This window comes from Harpia harpyja, chromosome 21 (assembly GCF_026419915.1).
Source record: "Harpia harpyja isolate bHarHar1 chromosome 21, bHarHar1 primary haplotype, whole genome shotgun sequence".
Classification (NCBI taxonomy): domain Eukaryota; kingdom Metazoa; phylum Chordata; class Aves; order Accipitriformes; family Accipitridae; genus Harpia; species Harpia harpyja.
The window spans coordinates 12,298,688-12,325,017 of NC_068960.1; the positions used below are offsets into that span (position 1 = coordinate 12,298,688).

Consider the following 26,330-nt stretch of genomic DNA (forward strand, 5'->3'; position numbering starts at 1 on the left):
AGTCTCTGGATCCTTGAGAGCAGAAGAGTTCAGCTACTAATTTCCCCTTGCATCACTAATAACACTGTCTTCTTTCCCACATTTTAGCGTGAGAATGTGATGATACAGCTGCTATTAAAACACCAACAACTTAATTACACTACTTCTGGTAGCATTCCAAGGTTAGAAATAAAACATTTCATATTTAATGTCTTTAAATTATTTTTCCCTTTGCAATGCAAGTTCAAGATAGCTCTCACATTTAAAAACCCACAAATTTTGGCATACCTTCAAACAGGTTATTGCATTGTTTAAATGACAGTGGTTCCCACTCTAATGTAAATACAATCTGATGAAGCCTTCTTAATATCCCACTCTTCCACAGCAATGGTTTTGAACTCACTGATTTGTAGAACTTTCTTCTTTTTTCCCCCCCTCCAAGGGAAACGCATAGTGATTTAAATCTTATGACAACAGGCTTGCTTTTCTTGGTTACATTTCACAAATATCTTGAAAGTAGTCCATGAACCAAAAAGGTCTGCTAACGACAGGCTGACAAAAAAAATTGTTATGATGAAAAAAGGAGAGTTCATTAAAAACATTTCAGAAGCTAATAAATAAAACCAAACCAGTTCCTAAGAAAATGTCTTTAATTTTCATTTTATGGAAATACATATTTTGGTTTTATTTCCATGATACAAAAATGTTAAATATCAAACATTTTCTGAAAACTACCAATGCAGATCCTTTTTTAAACAAATAAAGGGCTGGTGCAGTTAGCAGGTTTGTCACAGGTACCAGAAAACATTTTTACAAAAACCCCACAAGCTGGGGAAGAAGGAGGGAAGAAACAGATCAAGACTTAAGAGTGAAAACAGCAATAAATGAGAAAACAAAGAATAACTACCTCCCACCAGGAAATTAATGTTTGAGAAACTTCTAAGTTACAGGTTTTTGAAAGGGTAAGGTATGCGTAAAGTTGGTATTTAGATGAATACTGGCTGCACAAGGGGTGGGGGGGTAGAGAATGGAAAACTAAAAAAGATTTCCAGAATGCAAAACTGCAGTTCTACCTGTTTCAAGAATGCTGACAGCATACTGATATTGCCTGAAAAAATAGCTAAAGATTAGGAGATTTGTGGTAACTCCCCTCAAGCACAGGAAATAGCCTACCACAAAATCATAGAGTGCCAGTTCTTTTTGTACATTTCATAGCCAGCATGCCAAAGTAGGTGGCCAAAATACGTTTAGTCTTGCTTCTTAAATCTAACATCATTTACGACAGCAAGGATTTCACATGATCAACAATGAATCATATACTAGTTAATATACGCACAAGTAAAATTGACAGTGATTGTTCAATGAACAGTTTAAAATAATTAAACTGATTTTCAGGACACATACTGCTTTGTTAACACCACTTTATTTAAATAAAGTATGGCTTCCAAGAGGTGTATTCTCACAACTGCCTTCAATCAATTCCACTTGTTAAGGCAGTTGTTTCCTACCATGTTTCAGGGACTTCAAAAATTCCAGTGGAACTAGCTGTGAGGCTTCCTAGAAGACAGTCATGGAACAATATATTAAAGACTTCAATATACGAACACTGAAAGGAATAAAAATTAAATCAAGAATATTTTTATTCTTTCAGAGCATACAAAGACATATTTTCTCCACCATAGTGAGGCCCTAGATACATTACTGACAAGTCAATACTTACAAAGGGAAACCAAGAGACTGTTTATGATTAGGTACTTAAAAAAAAAAAAAGTTTAATGTCAAGTTTCTTACCTAAATAGTAAATATTGGATTAAAAATATTAATTGCAAAATACAAGTAATTTTGGTTTTGCAATAACTGGGATGATAAAGTTAAATAATACTATTTTCCCAAGTGTACTTCCAGCTATTCTTGTTTAAGACAGTTAAGACAATGAAGAATATTTCCAGCCCAAATTAGATGCAGAAGAAAGATGAATCACACAAATACCAATAATGTATATTTCCATAATGGCAAATACAGAGCATGAATTTTATACTTGGAATTACAGTAGACAAGTCTTGTCATTTTGCATATGCTTGCACAGCCCAATTGCCCTATTGAACTACAAGAAGAAAGCAATTTCCAAGCACAGCTTTTGAATCAGCTAAGATTTTACTCTACCAAATCAGGAGAAAGGATGCTTGGTATACAATACCACTTTCTGGATAAAAGTGGCTAGCGCAGGTATTGAAATGAAGTTTTAACTATGAATATTAATATTTGAATATACTTCAATACAGACAGTGCTCCAGATGACCAATAATTAAGACATGATTTAATTTAATACAGTCTAACCAATTCCTACAAGAAATTACTAACAAAAGTTGAAATAGAGTCAACAACAAATAGATCACTAAAAGTAAAATATTTTGAGGTTTAAAATCATGTGACCTAAGGGTTTTTTTGTTGTTGGGGGTTTTTTTTGTTGTTTGTTTGGTTTTTTTACAGACTGCAGTAACTCACACAACCTCGCAAAACAAATCAGGTGAAACAAAGCCATCAGATTGTCACCTGCCTATGTTTAGTCAGACATACAGTTCAAAGTACTTTGGCTAAAAATTATGTAGGTATTAAAGTCTGCAAAAAACCCCTTACATCAACCCTAGGTGAAAAGTCTTCAACCACATAAAGAACAATAAAGGCTATGGTTACAAACACCACACAGAACATTGCCTATACCAATGTATACATCAAAACAGTTTTTAGAAAAAAGAAAAAGATTATTTGGGTTTATAATTTGTGTTAGAAACACTATTCATTTTGCAAGCATTACATTGTGAGTTCTAAAGCAGATTTAAAAAAAAAGAAAATTTCTAAAATACATAACAGAAGAAAGAAAAAAAAATTTTATCACTTGGGCAAATCCACAGTTTGACACTTTTACAACAAAAAACTACTATTTCTTCTACTTTTCAAAATCTGCATCTCCTGAAAGTGAGATTCCTCAAGCTTCAACAACTAGCAGTCCATGAAATGTGAATGATCTGCTCACGGTCCAGTAAGCCTTTTAAATAAGCAAAGGCTTACTCAGAGCATGTGGTAGACTACAAGAACTGTTAAGGGTGAATATGACCCACCTGTCCAAAATGTTTGGAAAGGATTTTAAACACACTCACTTTTCATCATTGTCTTGCCAAGTCTAATCAGAAAAACACCCACAGTGAAGTGATTTGTAAATGCAAAGCACCCAGAAAGCTAAAGGGCCTGCGTAAGTTTAAGGGCCCAGTAGATCAGCATCTGTCTGGCCGCTTACTCCTTCATTGAGTTGTCTCAGAAAGTCAACACATGCTCAGGAAATGTTCTAGAGAGGAAAGGGTTTCAGTGCAGTTGCAGCCTAGTTATTTATACCAAGGGATATAAAGCAGCAGTCTGATTGGGTCCAACTGCACTCAGCCTAAAACAGCATTGTGGGAAGTGGTGTGCCAGAGGAGTGGTGAGGGGCAGGCAGGTAGACTGTCAAAGTTTTGGCTTAATTGTAGAGGTAAATAATATTCTGACCAGACTGAGAAATTCCATTGTTTTCTCAACTTACAGATATATCTTATCTCACAAATAACTGTAAATAAAGAATGTTAGTGCAATATTATCAGGATATATAGTCTTAAAGTGCTAATTAAAAGGGTGGGTACGTTAGCTTTCAGGGCAGCAGGCAGGTTTATTAAAACTAGACTCATCTGCAAGCAACAGAGGCTGTCTAATGACACACATCTGGCAGGCTGTCCTGGTTTCAGCTGGGATAGAGTCAATTTTCTTCCTAGTAGCTGGTATAGTGCTGTGTTTTGGATTTAGTATGAGAATAAAGTTGAGAACACACTGATGTTTTCAGTTGTTGCTAAGTAGTGCTCATCCTAAGTCAAGGATTTTTCAGTTTCCTGTGCTCTGCCAGTGAGCAGATACACAAGAAACTGGGAGGGAGCATAGCTGACCCAAACTGGCCAAAGGGATATTCTATACCATATGATGTCATGCTTAGTATACAAACTGGGGGGAGTTGGCTGGGGGGGGGAGGTGTGTGCAATTGCTCCTCGGGGACTGGCTGGGCACTGGTCACTTGTCTGTCTTGGGTTATATTTCACTCTCTCTGTTATCTTCCTTTTCGTTACTTTTTTTTTTTTTAAATTTCAGTTATTAAACTGTTTTTATCTCGACCCACGAGTTTTACGTTTTTTTTATTCTCCTCCCCATCCCACTGGGGGTGGGCGAGGAGTGAGTGAGCAGCTGCATGGTGCTAGTTGCCGGCTGGGGTTAAACCACGACACAGGTCAAGCTACGTGCAGTCGAGTATGCTACAACTCCATCCAATCAAGCTTAAGAGAAAATGTCCACATTAAGTTAATGTGACATTTTGTGATAAAATACTGGATTAACAGGGAAATCTACTCTAGAATCCTACTTCCAGAGCTCCTTCAATTTAGCTTACAATATGCAAAACATATTGGGTAACCTTGACTAGAAAGTCACATAAAAAAAGGATTAAGAATAGCTAAAAATATTTAAAGAGCTTTATTTTAAGGAAGAAAGTAAGCAAGTAAGAAATCAACTACATCCTGCTTCCTTTGGTTGGACTCAGGTGGGTGGGGTTTTGTTTGTGGGGTTTTTTTGGTTTGGGGATTGGGGGTTTTGGGGGGGGGTTGGGTTTGGTTTGGTATTTTACAATTTTTGTATGATGCAATCTTCAGTTTAAATAACTTTTCTGGATTTCTATGAATGTAATGGAGTAAGTCACTGTTATAAGTTATTTTGCACTGAGTTAAGATATTCAAGAAAACAACTTCAATTCTGTTCAGGCCTAGGGTAGTTCCAAACAGAGGAGAAAACCATGTGCACAAACATTGCGCTTACCTGCTGGAACTTGTTCTGTCTTGATCTTTTTGAACTTTTTGGCTCTCTTCTTACCATCTGGAAGGGACTCTGCACAAGAGTCTGTCTGATCATATTCTGGATCTTGGCCTTCTCCCTCTTCCATATCATCAGAACCGGTTTCCTCCTGAATGGGACTCATGCTTCTCTTTCCTACTGTACTGGTACCTGTAAAACTGAAATGTAGAAGAAATATGATTATGAACAAGTCAAGAATAACTATTACATAGGTACTAGTTGTTATACATCTATTAAATGCTTATGAAGGCAGTAGAATAAACTATAGTAAGTGGTGTACCATGAAATTACATTATCTGGAAGATCTGACTTAACTGTAAAATTCCATCAATTGGCTATCTAATCCAGTCTTATGTAGATGAAGGTATTAATTCTTTGTACTACAGATGTTTCATGCTTAGCTGCTATTCTGATGAGATCACTCAGCTCAAATGTAATTAAAGCGGTTCTCTATCCCTGCTTAGTTTTAATTTTTATTCTCTTAGTTATGAAAGCTCTTGTAAAGCATTCTCAATAGACACGAAGTTATACACAACTGTTAAGCCTCAAACACACATCTTGATATTGAAGGATTCTACATGCTAACTTCATCCTCTCTCCTGGAACTATATGCAGTTATAAAAGCATTTCTACTATATAAATGTAGAGAAAACCATCAAGCTCCATATAATAAACTTTAAATCAGAGTCCTACCATCCAACAGGCTGGTAAAATAAAAGGTACAAAAAATTGCACACTCATTCCATAGGTAGTGTTTGAATGAAGCCTGACTAATACAGCATGAAGATGAACTTAGAGCTCCATTTCATTCAGCATACATTGAAATAACACTGCATAGATTTTCATTCGACTGGAATGCTATTGTTAAGTTTCCTTGAAAGACAAATGACAATATGAAAATCAAATTAACATGAGTATGAGAAAGAATACAGTAGCAAAGGGGCTAATTAAAAAAATAGTTCCCATTACAAACTTCTAGATACGTGAATATCAGCTACTTAAATTTCTATTTGAATGCACTTTTAGAACAGCCAATTAAAAAAAAAGGTAGGTTTAGACTCACAAACCTTTAGTTTTTCATTAAGAACTACACAAAATGGCTGTATGCACCTAAGCTATGTTCTATTCTTTTATTTAAATAAAAATTAATACCAAGCTTTACAAGCTATTTTATTTTTTCTTTCTAATCAATAATAGCAAGGAATTATGGTGTTTCAATAAGGTTTCAGCTAAAGGACTGTTAAATTTGGCTGTATAGTTTTGGCTTTGAAATGGAATTTTTTTCAGCTGAACATTTTGCAATTTAAAACAGATTCTTTCTGGGATGTCCAAAGGCAATAAACAAACATGAAACATATGATTAAGCCTCATGCTCTTACTTCCACTTTAGGAGCACAAACACCATTTACTTTGATGAATAACTAGCTTTTTCTCCAAACATTCACACACAGAAGACCTTCTTGCACGATTTCTTAGAAATCATGATTTCGAGTCACACTGCAACTACCACCAATAGAAAAATGCAAGCCAAAAAGCTGGATAGAACTGTTTATCCTACATACACACTTCAATATTGTAAAACAGGCAAAAACTACATTTGGAAAGAAAAAAAGTCTAGTGATGAAAGAGCATTTAGAAAATGAAAAACTACTACATATATTTTTTTAAAAAAGCCCGCTGTTTAGAAAAGTGTGTAAGAATTCTACTTTTGGGAAAACTACTCTGAAAAACACATAAGGAAGGACAATTCAGGAGCCATAAATTACGATCCCAGGATTTCTTAGACATAGTATGAGCACTTGGCTCTTAGAAGGGAACTTGCACTCACTGTAGGAAGAGGCACCCTTTCTGAAAGGTCTTACGGCTGAATTTAATTTTTTTCAACTTAAACTCTTGAGAAGTTATTGCAAATAAAGATAAACAAGTTCTTGACCTTCAGTGCACATTTAGGTTTGTACCAAAGTACAAAATAAAAATTAATTTTAGGCCTTATGTTCTTGCGGCAGATACCTTAAGAGGAAAAAAAACCCATCAAAAAAATCAGCAGCACAAGATCCAAAAATATAATCAAGAACTGTTGACTTCTTGCTTTCTCCCAAAATATTAATTTTATTCTACATTCATTCATTGACAGCATGGCTTCTAGACGACTAAGAGTTGGGTTTTTTGTGTCTTATTCTTCTTTAACCTAAAAGAAGATTCAAGGACTACAGCAACATTATTTATTCACTTAGTAATAAGAGCAAATCAGTATGGTTGTATATACAAGTTAAAGCACTACTCAGAGCAAAGTTCGGTTTTCTAATTATACCAGCTATTTTGGAATATATCCATATTTCTGTCTCAATTTCCTTACTCTGTTGAGAAACAACTAAAAGTGGAAGAACTGAACAAACTAATAGCTATCAGTAATTGTACAATTCAGATACATTTTTTAGGATCCTCAACTGTTTGGATACCTGAACCGTTTAGAGACACAGACTTACATCATCCATTAACAAATGCAGCACTTAAGTTTCCAAACACACATGTACAACAGTTAATCAGGTGATAATTTTTTTTTTAAAAGAATATATTTAAAGATGTTCTGAAATTTCTTTTGTATATTGAAATGGAGATTGTTCTCATTTTTTAAATAAAATTACTAGCCAAGGTTGGGGTTGGGGTTTTTGGGGGTGCAGTTTTTTTTTTTCGGGGGGGGGGGGGGGGGGAACCCAAAACACCCCACCACAAGAAAAGCCTATCATATGTTGCCAGTTGGCAAATCTACTTAGTGAGCACAATATAGCTCTCGCATCAGTCAGTGATGATGGTAGGTAGGTAGGGTTCCAAGCCTCTTCAATGACAGCAGTTTCCACTAGTCCTTCTTCCCCAACCTCTCCCTTCTGTTGACCTATTTTAATGCCAGCCCACAGGCAAACCTGACAAGGATGAATGCCACTGGAAGAAGGTGGTAGAAACAGAAAAATCTAGATTTTATTCTCAAATTCTATTCCTATTAAGTACAATCCTAATCAACAAAGAATACAGTATTACTAGCAACATTATTACTAAACACAATTTGCTGAATCAACAGGATGTGGAGGACTTATAGATCACTCTACTGCCAGAAAGAGCAGGGACTCCACCTGATTAAACTGCCCATGAACTTTGAAATGTCGTTTCAGCTACTAAATAGCAGCAACCCAACTAGTACTATGGTAATTATTTTGAAAGAATCAGCAAGTGGAGGGGGGGCAAAAAGTGGGAAAATAATTATGAAGATGTAGCATTAAACATTTTCTGTTTTGGAAAAGCATGTCCTACTTTTAAAAGGATCACTTACTTCCAACACAACACAGCATCTTGAATTGGCCTGGATATATACAGACCTCCGACTTCAAGTAAATTTTATGTAAATGAAAACATAAACCCTGTGTTCTCTTGCCACTTTGACAACACTGGGGGGGGGGGTGGGTGGGAGTAGTTACTGACCCATTATAAAAATCAGTCATATCAGCTTAAGAGCAGATGAAATCACCTGAAATAACACTAGAATACTGGAATACTATAATAATTTGCTTGCAGTATTTATAACCCATATCTTTAATGACTCAGCTTTTCCCAATTCTTATTCTTTATTTAGTAATAAACCACTGTAAACAACCATTTCTATAAAAAACAAAAGAATCATCAGGAGAAATACATGAACATTTCAAAAATGAGAAAAACTATCTTCAGCAAAATAAAGGCGTTCGAGGAAGTGGTGCTAAAAACAGCACCCTGACTTGACAGGAGATGCAGCACTCCTGGTTTTAGCTAGAAAATTTTTAAGGCAAAATGACATATCACCTCCCAGTACTTCATACTAGTTTAAGTCTTTTGCCATTGGCCTTATTCTGTTTTACTCGTTCCTAGATGATGATCAGGAAAATTAGAATAAGTAAATACAAGTAGAGCACGATATCTAGTTTTACATACAACATACCCTATTTCATTTTTCATGCTATGGTTCAACACTGTTTTGCTAAGGAAAAGATGTTAAACCCATGAATTTAACAGTCATGGCAGAGCTGGCAGGCAGTTATATTTGCTAAGCACAACATAGCCAGTACTGTATAATACACAAGAGGCTGTAATCCATCCATTTCAAAAGTGTGTTCTGAATAGAGAACAGCTTTAGAGAAGGGGATCTTATTAACTACTTGAAGATTTGTCAAATGCATCAGTTTTTCCTCTACTTCTCCATCTGACATTAATTATCAGGCATATTCCCATTAAAATCCATTTTGATATCTAACAGTAGTAATAAGTTATATGCAAGGTGTATATATGAATTATAAGTGATTTTACCTTGTGACTGCTATTAATACTATTATACTGTACTTTCTAGAGTAGTTCCTCTACGGAACTATAGTTTTTTAAGTAAGACAGGAATTAAAGAACCTTTGTTACATACTTATCAATCTGTCAATTTAAGACAAAAGTTCCTTACAAGAAATACCCAACAACTTCATTACTGAATGAAAAAGTAGCCAAGATATATTGTCATCATGGAGAGGAACAGCTATTCTGCAGCTGTGCTCCCTGGCAGAAACTGATGCAGCAAGCTTATTAAATAATAAATAAATAAAGGATGTAGTAACATGAAGCTATTATAAGAGATCAGCTGCTAAATACATCACAGTATTGAGTGCTCAACTATATATGATTCAAATTAATCTGGACAAATATACACACATATACATGCACACATATATATTTGTCCTGATTGATTTATATAAATATTTTAATTATATTTATTATATTTTATATAAAATGGTTATATATATTTAAAAGTAAAAATAAGTATTTTTGAGACATCTTTGTCTGCAAACACAAGGAAAATGTTCCTCTTGAGTGAACTGAAAGACCACAAGGTTTGCAGTTCCATGTTATACCTAACCAGATTACACTTCAGAGGAAACATTTACAAAAGATTAGTTGACAAGAGAACACAGTCTAATTAGTAACAAAAATTAAATTAAGAAAAACATATCAAAAGACCTGCATGAAAGGGAATTTGAGACAGAACCAAATCACTTTATTCATGGAATAATGAGAGAACACAAATTCATGTAACATCAATTACAAAAGAAGGTCTATCAACAAAATAAAGGCTGCTATCCAAGGCTATCAAAGTGTTGATCATCTAAAACCAAGGCTGCTTCTTGCAGAATTTTACAACACTAGAAAAAATAGATTAAAATTTTTCAATGAGATTAAGTGATTAGGCATACAACTCATTGCAGTATATCATAATTTTAAGGAAAGAATTCACTAAAAATTTTGTTCAGCAATTTTCCAAATTATACATTTGCAGTAGTCCTCAAACTTCCTTGTGAGACAACAACAAATCAGCTTTCTGCATTTACCGTCTTCCAAAGTATATATTAAGAGTAGGTTGTCTACAGTTCAAACCATAAGCTGCCACTCTTACCATCTGTCTAGAATCTGACAGATACCCAAAAAACAATATTCACTGAGAAGAGATACTTCCTCTAGTAGAAATAAAACTAGAACTTAGTATTTCTTTTTAATACAGACTTAATTATAGACCTAAATGTTAGCCACATGTAAATGAGTGCCAGGACAATTTTTAGAGCTCCTCATCTCTTCACAGCATGCACTCCCAAGTTTTCCTGAGTACAGTAGCTCAATTAGACTAATTTCATTTGATACAGATTTTATCACCAGGTTCCTCCATATGGTTTTTAGGGATCAAACATGTCTCTAACACATTCAGAATTCCCACCATGAGAAAAGCCATGAACATTTGACAGCTAGCCAAAATGCACACCTGCATTTAGTTTTGCAAAGTAGGCAAATCAGAAGCTCATGTAAGTGAGAAGAACAGAATAAGTTTATTATATTTGTTACATGACAGATAACATTTACAGGAAGATATAATGAGAGCTAGAACTTATCAGAGCATTCCCAAGAAAATAAAGCAGAAAGACCTCAGTGTTGGTTTTATGACCATCTCATTTGGTCTGTCTATCCAGGAAAAAACGAAACAAAACAAACCCTCCCAAACCCCAAAACAAACAAACAACAAAAACCCCCAAACACCACCTTACAGAAGTATAACTTATGCAGTCCACTGAAACTTATTTTTATAGAGAATTGACAGAATCGGGGAGGGGGGGGGAGAATGGCAATAACTTGATTAATTTTAGTTATATTAACACTAAAAGACCCTTCCCATTTACAGCTACACAGATGACTGAGAAAGAAGCCTCCTGTTACCATCCTATCCAAAACCTGTCATTAACACAAGAGGGTAAAAATGGAACAAGAAATACACACAGCAACATACTGTACCAGAATCAAAACTGGCATCTCCTGACTTAATTTTGTCCTTAAATAATGAACTAAAATGCTTTTCAGGTTTTACTCCAAAAGCTTAAAGCAATGCAAGTATCGTCATTTGCCTTGTTGTTTCTGAAGCATAAGGACGACTTCATCAGGACTGCTCAAGATGGTAATTTATACCCTTCTCTGTGGCAGTATTATCACTACAGGAAGTCATCCAAAAACCAAGACGGCCTTTACAAGGGTATAAGAAGACCTCTAAGTTTCCAGATGACACAAGCCATTCAGAGGTGTCAAATAATAAAGAAAAAAATGCTTTTATTTTGGTTGTAAGAAATGGTACTGCTACATCAAGCTCAGAAGCTGTGATTTGACCTGCCCTCAAGATCTCAATATTTTAGAAATTTTTCTAATCATGTTTGTGATGAAATTCCCTCTGCTCCTTTACCCACAATCTTGTGACAACTGATGTACCACTACTGACTTACATGCAAAGAAATATGTACAGAAAAAAAGTCACCTACTGCTTCACAACCACCTGAAAATTGCTAGACTTCTAATAAAAATGCAGTAAAAATACAAAAGTTGGGAATGCAGGAAAAGTCTCACCTGTTAACACAGTAGTATCGACTCTGGGAAACGTAAGGTGTGCATTGAGTTTTTAACCGCTTTCTCTCCATCTCCTTCCAACTATCTTCTGTACATTTTCTCTTTGCCTGTTTTTCTTCATGTTTTTTCTCAACATACTCTGCATATGTCTGGATCCTATAACTTTCAGCATACCTGCTGGTGTTTACAGCTATGGGGAAGAAGAGTGATGTTATATACAAAACACTGTTAAATGACAGCATGCCCTCTCCCCTGAAATAACTTATTTTGAAAAGCATAAGGCAGTGAGCTATTTGTTCTGTTCATATAAACAAATTCTAGTTCCACTGTTATGTTAGTATTACAAAAAAAAAAAAAAAAAAGCAAATGCCATACGCTCCTAAGTTCGCATGGTATGTTTGAATTAAATATTCAAAACTCTTCTCAGACTTCACACAAAAAGGGTTAAATCTACTTAAGACTTTTCTTTTAAATTAGAAACCATCAATTCTTCAGTCGTAACCCTCTTCCAGATTGCTTGTTGGCAAGAAAAGATTTCCTGGATTTTTTCCCTTTTAGTCTCATTACTTAACCCAGCAGGTTTATTTTGCAAGTCTGCCAGGAAAAGACGACATTTGCAAAGCCTTTGCCAAAACTCTGTTTGATTGCTGTGAAACATAAGCTTATTTGAGCTGCATTTTTGGTTGCACAAGATATCTGTGGAAGCAGCACTTCACTAATATCCAGCTGTTCCATCCTTGTATCTTTCTAATGTTTGGTCTCCATTTAACTAAAAAAGACTGTGAGTTCAAGGTAGAAGGATTTCTGTCAGTGCAAAATTAGAAACACTTCAAAAATAAAGAAAAAACTTTCACTGCCTTCACTCAGCAACAATTTACCAACATTCCTTCAAGTCCTAGCATCTTCACAGCTCACAGCCTTTAGTCTGCAAGCCAAGCTCTGGCCTGAAGCCATCACTGTAACAGATGAATCAGCAAATTAAACTGACTGTTAACTGGTGTCCTCTGCTGTTTTCAGCCTAACTCACTGAAAGAAAGTATTGTAAACCAATCGGTAAAGCAGTTTAAATATAAAACAAAACAAAACACACAGATTGTTTTTCATATACTTGGTCTGCACATTTTAAAATACCATAATTGTAGTGGAGAGAAAATTCTGATTTCATTATGTACTTCCAATCTTTTTGTAGAAATTTCAGATGTGTATCCAACTTTCTGATTCTAGTTGAAGCGTTGTCATCTTGAATACCGGTATTCTGTATTCCTCTAGCCCAAGCACTAGAAATAGCAAGCGCCAACATCACAATTCAGAAAAGGTGAAGAAGATGGGTGGATTTGGTTTTTTTCCCCTTTCAGAATAGATCATCTATTCTGCATATTGGCTATGCTACTCTGAAATGAATTACCTATAATACCAGTCATGGCATATAGATGCTGCTGCAAAGTCTTTCAAACGTACATAAAACTGGGCAACAGCGTTGTATATGTAATTTTAATCCCAAGAATAGATACCAGCAATTATGATTAATAGCCTCATGAGATTGTTGCACTAACCAAAGAGATGTTATGCATACCTCCTTTCACACCCCTTGTATTTGTTTTGAACTGTGCAGTTACAGGATCTGTTTATAAGAATTAGGAGTGTATTTATTGCCCATGAAGGTATGGTGCAGGCATCGTGAATGAATTAATAACGCTCACTGGAGTTACTGCATGCCAGCCGACATTCCTCAGGGTAAAATTTGTTTAGTTAAACTCAAGCGTGTTTTTACTTGCTAAAATCAAGCACACAGTTACCATGGATCATCTGGTAAATAGTGATTTGTTAAAACACAATAACCATTTCACATTATTTGTTTTGCTATAAACTAAAAGCCAAAGTTATGGCTCTTACATTTAACTCCCTGACAAACCCGATCTGTATTTAAGGGGGGGGGGGGGGGGGGGAGTCATCCTTATGCAGCCTAAAGACAATTTTAAAATAAATCTGTGTAAGAGTCAATATTTTTGAACAAAGACAACTCTGCTTTCTTGAAATAAGGCCTGTATTTTATAGCAACCCATATTACACATACACACACAAATATATGCATAAACATATTTATGTATATATAACATAAAGAATTACATGCTGAATATATTGCTTCATGCATTGAACAACTGAAATGAAGGCATATGGAGAAGTCTAAGGAGTCACACACATAAACCAATCTTGCATGATCTTGAACTGAAGAGCAACTCCCTGTAAAAGTTTAAAACGCATTTTCTCTGATGCTTTTTTGATGAATGCTGTCCATATTGCCAAACAAAGCAAATACAGTTACATCGCTCTGCATTGCCAACAAAAGAAATTAACTGCTAGAATGCTTTGTGAATTCTAACAAACTAAAGAGAACTTAAGTGGTTTATTTACTTATTCATTTAAATCATAAGAGAAAAGATAAATCCTTCTGTGAGAAACCTGACCTAGTAACCAACACTACATGGCTGCATTTAATTACACTAGTTGCAGCTGTAAAGTTAAGTTTCTGTCTCATAGTAAAGTAATAGTAATTGCACGTTAATTTAGGAAAAGCATTTCTAGAGGATGCCATCTTCTCTAGTTATTAGGCAAGCTACTAAACAGGCTGACTGTCGTTGAGTGATCCAAGAGGAATCCGTACAAAGATACTCTTTCACCAAGTCCTTGCTCTTACGCAGAGCAAAATGCTGACAGATGGCCACTTACAATATTAAGCCTCTTAAATACATGGACAAATATGTAAGTGAACCGTGTAGGTAAAAAACCCAAAATACATAAATAAAATAAATACACAGAACTACTCAGATTAAGGCTGCAATACTAAACACTCAAGTTTATGAAATACTAAGGTAAAAATTCACCTGTGAAGCCTTAAAGTGACCTCTGTACAGATGCTGCATTTCTCTTATCTGATCATGTTCTACCTAAAACATGGGACTGCTGCCTCAGTTGGATCGACAGTGTTCAATTAGTGAGTAGCTAATTCAGTATTTTGTTTTATGCTCACTATTCATTGTATGGTTCCACAGCCTTATTTATTGACGTCTAGGGCTATTCATGCTGCATCTAAAAAAAATCAGAAGTTTGCATGTGCACTTTTTTCATCATGGCATTGTTCAGTGTTTCAAAGTAAAGCTCATGAGTTGAAGCAGCAGTGCTATGTGCCTATTTTATAAAAAGAAAGCAGAAGTAAAGACTCAAGATCCCAAATTAGAGAGCATCTTTTAAACTAACCTAATTAAATTGTCCACTACACGGTACATTCAATCAGGGTTGGGTTCCTACACAGCAAATGTATTAACATATTCCCAGAGAAGCCATAAATCCAAAAGAAACAGTATGTGATCGCATGGCCATGGACTTTACCAATACATAAGCATAATTCACCTATATTATGTTAAATATTAGTGAAATTGGCATTGCAATATTAATGGGGTTTTTATCAGCCTATATGCAGTTTTCAGACTTTTAAGCATACCTGGACAATTTCTGCTGCAAGGCATCACACTGTTACACACACGACTAATTAGTTGGACCAGAAATTTTAAATGCACTTCTCCAGCCTCTCCCACTAGAATTACAAAAGTTAGTGATAGTTGCTAGTGTTGACGCAATATAAGAAGCACTGGGCACACTCTCTGTTGGCTTCTCTCAGAAAGAGATGGATGAACTTGACAGAATTCTCACTAGCCAACATTTCTGCTGATTTCTGCTCTTACCCTACCCTCTCCAATTTGTCTTTTTCCCAATTCAGTCTTTTCTGCAATCTATCATAACTCTAAACATTCTTCAATATTAAACTCACTGTTCCCTATTTTCTCTGGCAAGGCAGTTCTCCTACCCCCTTTTTTAAATTGTCTATGCTACCATTAGGCACCAATTTTCCCCAACTTAACCAAGCTATGTGCCATTATCGATTTCTGGTTCTTTATCCCACTTTTTTTTCAGGCAGGGTAATCCTTGTCAAATGCATTTTTCTTCAGTGTCAAACTAGTTTATTTTCAAACCTGGTCCAATCACAGCCTCTTTGCTCCATCTAAACATGTAAACTAATCAGTTCCCAGTCTTACCCCCATTCACTAGTTCCTTGGCCATCCCGTGCCTAAAACAAGGAAGCAGAGCTGGCAATGGGGCTGGTCTATGTAGTACTACAAAAAACCTTGGTGAAATGAAACCTCGGTCTACCTCCAGAAGGACCAGCACACCCCAAACAATCAAAAACATATGTTAAAAATTACTCTGTTACCATTAATTTTTTTCTTAAAATAGTCTGGTTTGAAAGCCAAAATAAAGAACACTGTAAAGAACAAGGAGAGCACCAGGACACCTTTCCCTCTCCCACCAGACTAAATGAACAGTTTTTTAAAAGTATGAGCAATCTTTAGGATTAGGAAGGAGGCAGGCTATACTGACTCCTACCAATAAATTACTGTAGTAAGTTTTCTTTCTTAGTGTTTCTTCATCTGGAGTAAGTCTATGTAGTACCCCAGAGTTACTTATGAATGGCTCTCATTCAAATACGGAAATACAGCGTGGATTCAATCTCACAATCTTTGTGCTCTCTTCTCTCCCAGTACATACAGAGAATAAAGTTCTAAACTAGCTGACTAGTTTATTGTACTATTCAGTGATTTTCAAAATTTCACAAGCATGTAGAAGAATCCAGAAGACTACAAAACAAGTATGCTTCTATAGCAGGAAAGAAGGATCGTGGGAATAACTGCCCTATGTAATATGTTACTCTGTAGTCCTGACGAAAGAGTAATTTCAAAAACCAACTAAACATAGTGGATTAGACCATTTTCTCAAGTCTGCTTACAAAATAAGTTAGTTAAACTGGGTTACTTTTGACAGTTAGCAGGTCAGAAGGATTCCAATTCAATTGTATTTCAACAGAGAAACCTGCATGTTTCCTTAAATCCTGCTTTTAAAGTGTTGGGGTTGGGGGGGGGGCATTGTGTGGTGGTGGTTGATTTGGTTTTGTTTGGATTTTTTAAAATTCTTTTCATCTGGAATGCTCACACCAACTCATCACCCATCACTGAACAGCACAGTGGGGTTTTAGGAGAGTAAACCCATCTAACACCGTTACTGTCAAAACTGATTTAAGGCCTCATTAATTTACCAGGGTAAGACACCTACATATGACAGACAGGATTCTTTAAAGCCTTGGTCATCAACCCACACTAGCAAGGCAGCTATTTTGTTGAGTTGGGTGTATTCACCATACCCTTTGCTAAAGCTTTTATTGACATGAAACCTTATCCTGAAAATAGTTTTCTCCACTTTAAACAGAAGTATCCTGCACAGGTCTATTTCTAATAGACATAAACAAATATTTCAATTGTGACTGAAGGGAGTCAAAAATAACTGCTAATTCAGCTAGAGAAAGCCTGATTGCCTTCTTTCCATTTTCCGTAATAGCTGCGCTGCTGCACTGAAACCCTCTTGCACATGCCAAGGTAACTACAGCAGACTTGCCCAGCATTGCTGAATGAAGTAACACTTCATCAGTGTGCTTCTCAAGGTCCTTGTCCTCAAGGAAGGTTAAATAGAAGAAAAACCCTCACTGCAATTTATTAAAAAAAAAAAAAAAAAAAAATCTGAGAATTAAGTAAAGCAAAGTATCAGGATCTCATGAAAGATCCTCTAGGATCATGCTGCACTGAAGCATCTTGAAGGGAAGGTCTTGGTTTGCTCTGAGGCCAGGAGATAATTAAAATTAACTTACAATTTCTTTTACTAGTAAAAACATCTAACTACGTGGAAGTCGATGCATAATTGTTTGAAACTATAATGCAGTGTAATTTTGGATCCCAGCATCACTTAGAAAAATTCAAAAGCCCTGAAGAAGTTACAAAGTATTTACTTAGTCAACGTACTTCCAGAAGCATAACTACAGTTGACTGTCTCGGAGATCAGCAGAATTATTTATTCTGTCTTTTATTCAGTGATAAAGAAAGCAGCTTCAATGTAACTATTAGGAAGTCTCAAGTCTTAGTACCAGTTGTAGCATTCAGTCATAAAATATGTATGCTTCAACAAGTTTTCAATTATTTAACATGCCTGTTTTCCCCCCCTTTCCCAAGGGAATTTATCAAACTTCTGCATACACATTGTTCCTCCTCAGTTGCCCCAACATTAAACAGGTTGGAAGATACTGTATTTAAAAAGTGCCAAGTCTCAACATTTTGTTAGAGAACTTGAGTTTTTATCAATTTCACCAACACAGACCACCTGTTCAAACTACTATAAGAAAATACAGCTCTTTGAAATCATCTGTACTGCATTTACTAAAATAAAACAAACAATACTTGATTGATGATTTTCACATCCTTAGAAATGCAGATGTCTAAAAATTTTTGTTTAGGAAAAAAAAAAAAAACCACAAATCAACTGAGGTAAAATACTGCATTAATCTTTGGCACCCATGAAGAAAATCTTAGCTTTGTAAAGAACACTTTTGTTCAGAGACACAGATATAGAATTAAGTACAAAGTGTTCAAGGACAAATTGCTATGCTAGGATAAGTTACAAAATATACCCACTTTTTTAATTAACTCCATACCTAATTTCACAAGCTACATACTGACTGCACAGAAACACAATTTAAGGTTGGTGAAGATGTATTTCCTTGCTCCAAGGAATCTGTATACTAGAGACTGATGGAGAAAAGTAATTTTACAATTTGAAGAATCCATAGTCTCTGAATTCTATTTGATAATAGCAACCATCTGCAGGCTGTATCAAAATTGAAAACTCCAATTTGTACATGGTGCTGACCATCCCTTTCTGGTTTTCTCTCCTGTATTAGCCTAAGATAGCATAAGGTGCCTATACGGATTCTAAAATAGCCTTTTAAAAAAGACTGTTTTACAAAGATCGTCATCTCTTTTGACAACTGAATCCAGAGCAGGGAGCACTATCAATGTGGTGACAAAGCAGCTGTTCACCTTGCAAACGAGGGTGGCAAGGTAGAGAGCAAACCAAAATAAGTCTTTTACTCTCCATTTTGGAGAAAATGGGAAAATGAACAGGTGATCTGAAAGAAAATGGTTTTACAAGAGAAAGACAAAATGCCAAGTACAAAGCATGGCAGAGAAAGAGGAAGGATCCTTAGACAGTGTTTTAAACTCAAAATATTTCTCTCAACAAAGAACACAGAGGATAGTATAGTCCACTGAGACATTTCACACTATACGCATGTATGCAGACTGTTATAAAGGATTTTAACTCTCTTAAAGATGAAGCTATTTAATTACTGAAAGAATTCAAGCTACTTAACCTTTGCACCTTGTTTAAATACCTCAGTAATTGAAACAAAAGCTGTGAAATGTATTAACTCATTTCAAAAAACCAAAATCAAATGAAAAAGTAGTCAAAAGACTTGCAACATTACATTAAGAAAAAACCCTACTATTCTCAGAGGGTATGGAGCAGGGTTTGTTTTGTGGGGTTCTTTAAATGATGAGAAAAAATATGGCTGCAGGTGCTTGATGGCAAGTCTATAATCAGCCCTCTTAATTCTGCATCAGTAATGTGAAAGCTGTAAAATAGCTATCCATATTATGATTTATACCACAGGTTCCACTGTAAAACCAGGACTAGAATATATCAACCAGCAATTAATTTTCTTGTTATAGTCAGGATTCCTGAACAACACAAGTAGAAATTCACCACATCTCATTCCCTGCATTTACTAGTACAGAAATGCTTTTAAATGAACACTGGAGAATTTCAGTTTCCAGGAGTACTAGTAAAGTGTTCAGATCTGTTAATCTACAAATTAAAAGTGTAAAGCGTATAGAACATTTCCTTTCTAGTCAGATAGAAGGTCTCAACATCTATTATTACTCAAAACACAGAGAGCTCAGATCTGAAAGGCTTTTCAGAAAGAAACGGAACCCACGGTCTGGCAAAACGTCTGATTTCATCTAACAGCTTGGTACCAAATGGGAGAATCCCATGCCTTGCTTCTTAGCCCCTGCTCCAAGCCACCTGGTCCCATGCCCTCCTTTACAGTGTTTCTGGTGTTTATTGACCTGCTGATGAGCCAGTTCACATCACTGAACCAGCAGGAATTTTCCTTTATTATTTTTTCTGGACACAGAACCAGCAAAAGAAAAGCAGTGAGAGCTCACTGTTGGAGTGGGAAAAGAGCCATTCCCTTTATGTAACCATGAAGGATTAAGACTGGCACAAACCATTAGGTATATTTTAATACCACCAAATTAAACATTTCAGCAAAGGCTGAGCAGTTGCAGGAAGCACACTCCTGCAAAATCTGATGACGTTTCTGACACTTGTTAAGAACTTCAGAACAAGAACTAGTGAACTGAGCTTGGAGTCACCCTCATGGCAGTGCTGTCCAGAAGACTGTTCAAGATTAACACAGACATTTTCAGTTGAAGCGCCTGCTAATGCTCCACATGTCGGGTACTTCAAAAAGGACCATCCAGATAATGCGTTCACCCATCAGATACAGTTTGCTACAGGAATGATTGCACTCCATTGCCAGGATTAACATATTCACTACTGCATCAAACAATCTGTTGATACTGTCCCCATCTAAAAAGGCATCCCAAATAAAACTGAATCTTTAACTTTTCCATTTTGATAACCCTTATTACCCATGAGGACTGCAAAACCTACAAGACTAACTGCTCAGGTCTTCCTAGCAAAACTATTTCATTCAAGTCTTTATATAGCATACAGGCATGTATAACAAATCATTACTAACTTCTGAAAAACTATGTGCAGCTTCAAGATAACATGTTTTTAAAAAATCCAACTTGCATGAAAATGATGTAAAAGCACACATCTACAAGGTGATTATATCTTACTACAATTATTACAACTAGTAGTTTCTCATCTTAAATGCCATTTTGATGCAGCACAAGAATTCAAGCCACTCAAAAATTAACAAGAGAAATACCAAGATATTTTTTTATATATATCTGCACATACATACATATGTATGTATACACATGTATGTACCACATAAGATTCAACACTGCAAACTTAGCATCATAGGCAAAGCCACTGATGCAAAATTTAAACCAAGCTTTCCCAAAACATCAAAACCTTGTGGATCTTAAGAATCCAAAATTTGATGGGGGGTGGAGGGAGAAGAGGGGAAATCACAAAAAGCTAGAGAATCTGTTTGAGACTGCACGTAATTTGAATAAAAAGTAAAATAACAGTAATGGCTGAGATTTGACATACTACAGTATGACTCCAGCTTCCCTGGTCTACATTAAGGAAGCTTCCTGCCTGGAGTGTGTATCTGACATGAATTTCACATTATCTTATTGGTGAGAACACAGTCATGTGAAATATAATTTTTTCAAAGAATCTGGGTAATACAGCAGATACTGCCTGCCATTTCCCCAAATTCAGTGGGAAGAGACCGATATGCACACAAATCTCAAAATACACGTGTATATTTTTAAATTGTGGTGGTAAGCATTCATGCTAAGTAGAAGGTTCTAGAGTAAACCTTGTAAAACACTTGTAAACCATAAAGTCCAGACCTGTCTGAGAAACTCACCAGTTCAGAAAGATTAATGATTTAAACAAGAATCATTGAAAGGCCATCACAATTTCAGCTGCTGCACCTGCTTTAGTCCATTGCTCCCCTGCTGTCTAAATACATTGGTCTACTCAATGCCTAGAGGAAGAAGATATCTTGCACACAGTAAATTCTGTATGAGCTCATGTATCAGGGCACTAACACATGGAACAACTTGAGATTATTTCAATGCTTGCCATTTATGACAAGCAGTTGCTTTTCACATGTATTTAAAATTTCAAGTTAAGTGTATTTATTGCATTTTAAAACAGCAAGAAAAACATTCTCAGGAAGATTCTGAAGTTAAAATCACTCTTAAATTGAACCAGTGCTCTTAAAATATTGTAGATGTTGCTCATAATCAGAACATAGACATTATTAAACTACACCTAAGCCTTAGGTAAAGGGAATTAAGAGGAAGCGTTAGCTGCTAAGGGAAAATAAACCAGTTGTATTTTTGAAGTACCACTGATAAACTCACCCATTATTTCCATTAACATATAACTATGTCCAATGTCTGAGAACAGAAACCCAATTTTACTTTCAAGCACTTTAAAAATCTAACATATTTATAAGACTTTTCCCATGTTTTAGAAATTAACCCACCCTCAAGTAACAGCATTTTTTAAGAGTACATTTTAGATGGTCTATAAAGACTCCACAAGTGCAAAGAGATCTAAAGAAACCTCCCTTTAAGAGTGCATTTAGGTTCTTTTTAGACCAGCGACCTGAATAGTTACTGAAAGTTGGCTGGCAACAAAATTCAAGAAACCATGAGTATCAAGAGCTTATCATGGATACAAAGCATTAACTGAGGACTCACAAACTAGTTAACTGCCCAGAATGGTTGAGATACTGAAATGGTTGAAACACTGAAATACTTTGGGTTACATAAATTTATTAATTAAAATAAAATACTGGGTTTACTTTAAAGTTAAGACAAGCTGAAGTTTCTCCCATCTTCCCCACCATTTCCAGACTATTTGTATGAAGTCTAGACCCCTGTAAATCAAGAAGCATTGAAATAGTACTTATTTCATACTAACCTTTCCAGGTGAAAAGCCAACTTTATAAATACACAAAGCTAAACAGTATCCAAAAGCAAGCTTACCCAGCAAGCTGAAAGTCATAAAAGCCAGAAATTGTACACCAAAAGTTGGTTCTGAAGTTTCTTGTATTTATCAATTGTAAGAGTGCACACTGCTTTATCTTTTGCCACATACTTAAAAACCACATGCTCCACGTTTGACAGAAATGCTGAGACCCCATGAAGTACAATTTGTCAACAGTAAGTTCTGTCCCCCACATATCTAAGTAAAGGAATATAAACCATTTAAGAAATTCTTATTCATTACCTACCTTGAACAGCAAACCTCAACAGAAAATACTGTTTATTGTCCATTATTGTTTTCAGGGGCTTATAACTTGGAAATCAGTTTACAGCAGAGCATGTTGTAAAAAGTGACAAATGAGAACCATCTAAGCCAGCACTTTCACAAACTCATTATTGGCTTTAACATAACAACATAGCAGTTCAACAGTGATAGCTGACAGACAACACAGCCCACTAGTGGGGAAAGATTGTTCTTGAGTTCTAAATATGCAGGTACAACTTGCATATATAGACATGGCAGGCACCTAACTCTGTGGTGATTATGAAACAGTTAACTAACATTTGTCTTGATGCAGCTTCCACTTCAAGCTGAAGTTTATGTTCTAACTGTAGAGAGTAATATGATTTTATACAAGAACAAGCCTTTTCTACTCATACTAAATTAGAGAGTGCCAATATGCGAGTCACATGAATAACCAAATAAAGTGAAGATTCTTGGACATTATTATAAGCAGTGAAATGAGAAGGTTAAGGGATTTGCTTCTTGTTTCCCGAGGTTTCTGTTTTATGTGTTTTAAGCATGCTATATTCAGTTTGAAACTTAGGAACAGCTCCAAAATTGCCTATAAAAATCCTGCCCTTTCCCCTACTTATTTTTTCAGAGGAAAGTAAGTGGAAGAGGGAACAAGTCTTTAGATACTGTGCAAAGATTCATAGGTCCTTCAGGGTAACACTTTAAAAATTAAAAAATTGGAACGTGCATTCTTCCTGGCCACATATACACTACTGATTACCATGTGAAATATGAAGAGCTACTTAGTTTAATTCAGCTAATCAGATTTATACTTTTTAAACAGAAAAGCATATGGACCAATGTTTTATCAATCAGTTTTTGACTAGGTCTTAATGGTTACCATCCATGATATTACATAACTCAGGAACACTGTTTTAAAGAGCACTAGGGGATGAACAGATACATTTTATTACTTACATATTCAAAATGGATTTCTTTGCATATTAACATGAGAAATCCAACATATTCCCAGGGTGTAGATGAACAAGTTTTTAGTCCATTTAAAATACCTGAAGCCAGGAGTTAGAAGCAACAGAAACAGCATAGAACAGCTTATACAAAGCGTCACATTTTAAGAGATCTGTCATTTGTTTGACGTAAAGGTTAAGCATGGACATGAAAATTAATTCTAATTATCTGAAATGTGAAGGACAACTTGAAGGAAAAAAAATAAAATCCCCTCCTCCACCCCCCCACCTCCCCTCCCCTTTTTAATCAGGTAAAAATGAATCTTAAAGTAAAAGCAAAGCTTTTCAAAGTTTTCAAAGCTGCATGGAAAAAAATAAAACTGTATTTAGGACTCAAGATTATCACAATTTCAATACAAACCTTAGATACAGTTACACAAAACTAGAAATATGGACAAATGATGATTCAAATTCTGTTTTAACACCTATAAAGTTGAACAAAATAAAAAGGCATTGGAGAAAAGTTTTTAAGAAACAAGCCAGATTCATCAACTGGTTATCCTGAGTATGTACATCAAGGGATGACTGCAGATCAGTCCTTAAATGATCTGCTGGTCAATTCTATAACTTTGTATTAGTTCAGCCAAATATTCAGTATTTGAGTCACTGCTGCAACTGAAAAATAAAGACACCTCCCAGATCCGAACTGAATTTAAAAAAATTTGGTAGACCTAGAATCAGTTAACACTCCATGCAGGTTGTTTGACAGTTCTCCAAGGCTTTTTATATAGTCCAGAAGATGCAGACATATTTATATAAACAGGTTAAAAAACAGGCCACATAATGAGTTTTTCCTAGGTTCTTCACTTAAACACAACTCAGTAAATCACAAGTACAAATAGTGACTTCTATTGCCAGAGCAGTTCATTAAAGAATTTAAGATCAGGAAATAGAATAACAGAATTGATTTTATGATGTATTTATTACAGGAAAAAAAACCAAGGTTTAAGCGATTTTACAGTAAAAATCGCACAGCTTTTTGGTAATTGAGGTTGCTATAGTTTATCAGCTTGGTTGGCTGACTGCTTTCAGTATATGAGATTTTACTAACCTGATTTCATAAAAAAATCTATGAACGACAATAATCACCTGAGCTTTCAAACAAATAACTCGTTTTCTAGCATGCAGGCCACAGAACAAGCCTCCCTGTTTGTGAAAGCGTAAAAAAAAAGACACACACACAGAGCAGTGCCAGAAAGATTCAGTTTAAATGTTCTGCAGACATTCAGTTCTTTCCACAATATGTAGTTGCTGTAACAAAAAATTAAAATTAAAAATAAATAAAATAGTGGTGATGAATGTGTATGCCATGCATTCAGACAATAGGTAAGTAACTGAGGTGATAGTGGTGCGGAAGTTACTGTAGCAGCATCTAGGAAGGCTTTCAGCTTATGAAATTATATAAAACACATGATTTTTATTGAAAACAAATAGTCTTGCAAGTCCCGCTCAGAAAACAAGCAATCAGCTTGAAAAGAAGAGGGGAAAAAAGGCAAAGCTATATAATCTTACAATGACCTATAAGTATTCTGTACGTCAGGGCATCTGAACTAAAAAGCAGAAAACACAACTTTGTTGTATTTCACCACAAAGACAAATCCTCTTGCAAGACAAAAAGGTGGAACAATTCCAACCCTTTATTCAATTTTTTCCTCAGCCTATACCTCAAACATGGAGATCAAACTCTGAATAAGATTAATCAGGTCTAAAATAAAAAGCTTCAGACACTTCAGGTAAGTTACTACTTCACAAACATATCATTTGTGATTGCACAGTTCAGAGTAAATTTTTACTTAGGACAGTTTAGATTAAGGCTTATTCCCTCCAATCTTATAATGTACTTGCTGCTGGATGAACAGCATTTCCCTCAAACCTTTGATGGTGAGCTGGTATCACAACTACAATACATACAGTTTACAAATCACGAATGCTTCAGAGGCAAGAAACTAAGACGACACAGGCAAGAAGTGCTAGCAATGCCTTCCTGAGTTACAGAGCTAGCTAAAATAGGGCCACATTTATTTTGACATAATTCTTTATCTGGAACTTCTCACTAGAAGTTATATGGTCCTTATATTCATATATAGATGAAGAAACAATGGCTCTTGCTACTATGGAGCATTTGCTGTAAGGAGGCTGCTGGTAAGCACTCAAAATCCTCTGCAGAGATATGTATGCTTGAGGAAGTATAATAAACACTCACAGGATGTTAATAAGGCATTAGAGAGATGCACTGATTATGCATCCAGAACCTGAAAGCTTCTTTATTTGAGCTTCATAAGATAGATGATGGTGAACTCAGTGGTGTTTTCTCATTTTTCTTTTTAAAACTTAATCATGGGAATTCTGGCAGGATAGCTCTTAAGAACAACAAAATTTCAGCCACTTAATCAAAAGTGCTATGTATACTGCTGTTCTTACTGGCTCCACAGCATTTGATGCAAGCATTTCAGTAAATAGGGATGACACTACCATAACATATGCCAAATAATCATGTATAATGGTCCACTTCCAGTCATTGTT

General features: G+C 35.6%; 1 protein-coding gene across 3 annotated transcripts in view; it reads right to left on the minus strand.

Annotated features, from left to right (window-relative positions):
* Positions 1–611: 611 nt before the first annotated feature.
* Positions 612–26,330, minus strand: part of PARN (poly(A)-specific ribonuclease) — a 62,614-nt gene continuing 36,895 nt past the window's right edge. For all 3 annotated transcript variants that reach the window (XM_052772591.1, XM_052772593.1, XM_052772592.1), the window contains exons 22-24: positions 11,842–12,031; positions 4,864–5,057; positions 612–1,536 (exon numbers count right to left, since the gene is read on the minus strand). In XM_052772591.1, the coding sequence (XP_052628551.1) occupies positions 1,484–1,536; positions 4,864–5,057; positions 11,842–12,031 (437 nt within the window). In that variant the 3' untranslated portion in view covers positions 612–1,483. The remainder of the gene's footprint in view (positions 1,537–4,863; positions 5,058–11,841; positions 12,032–26,330) is intronic.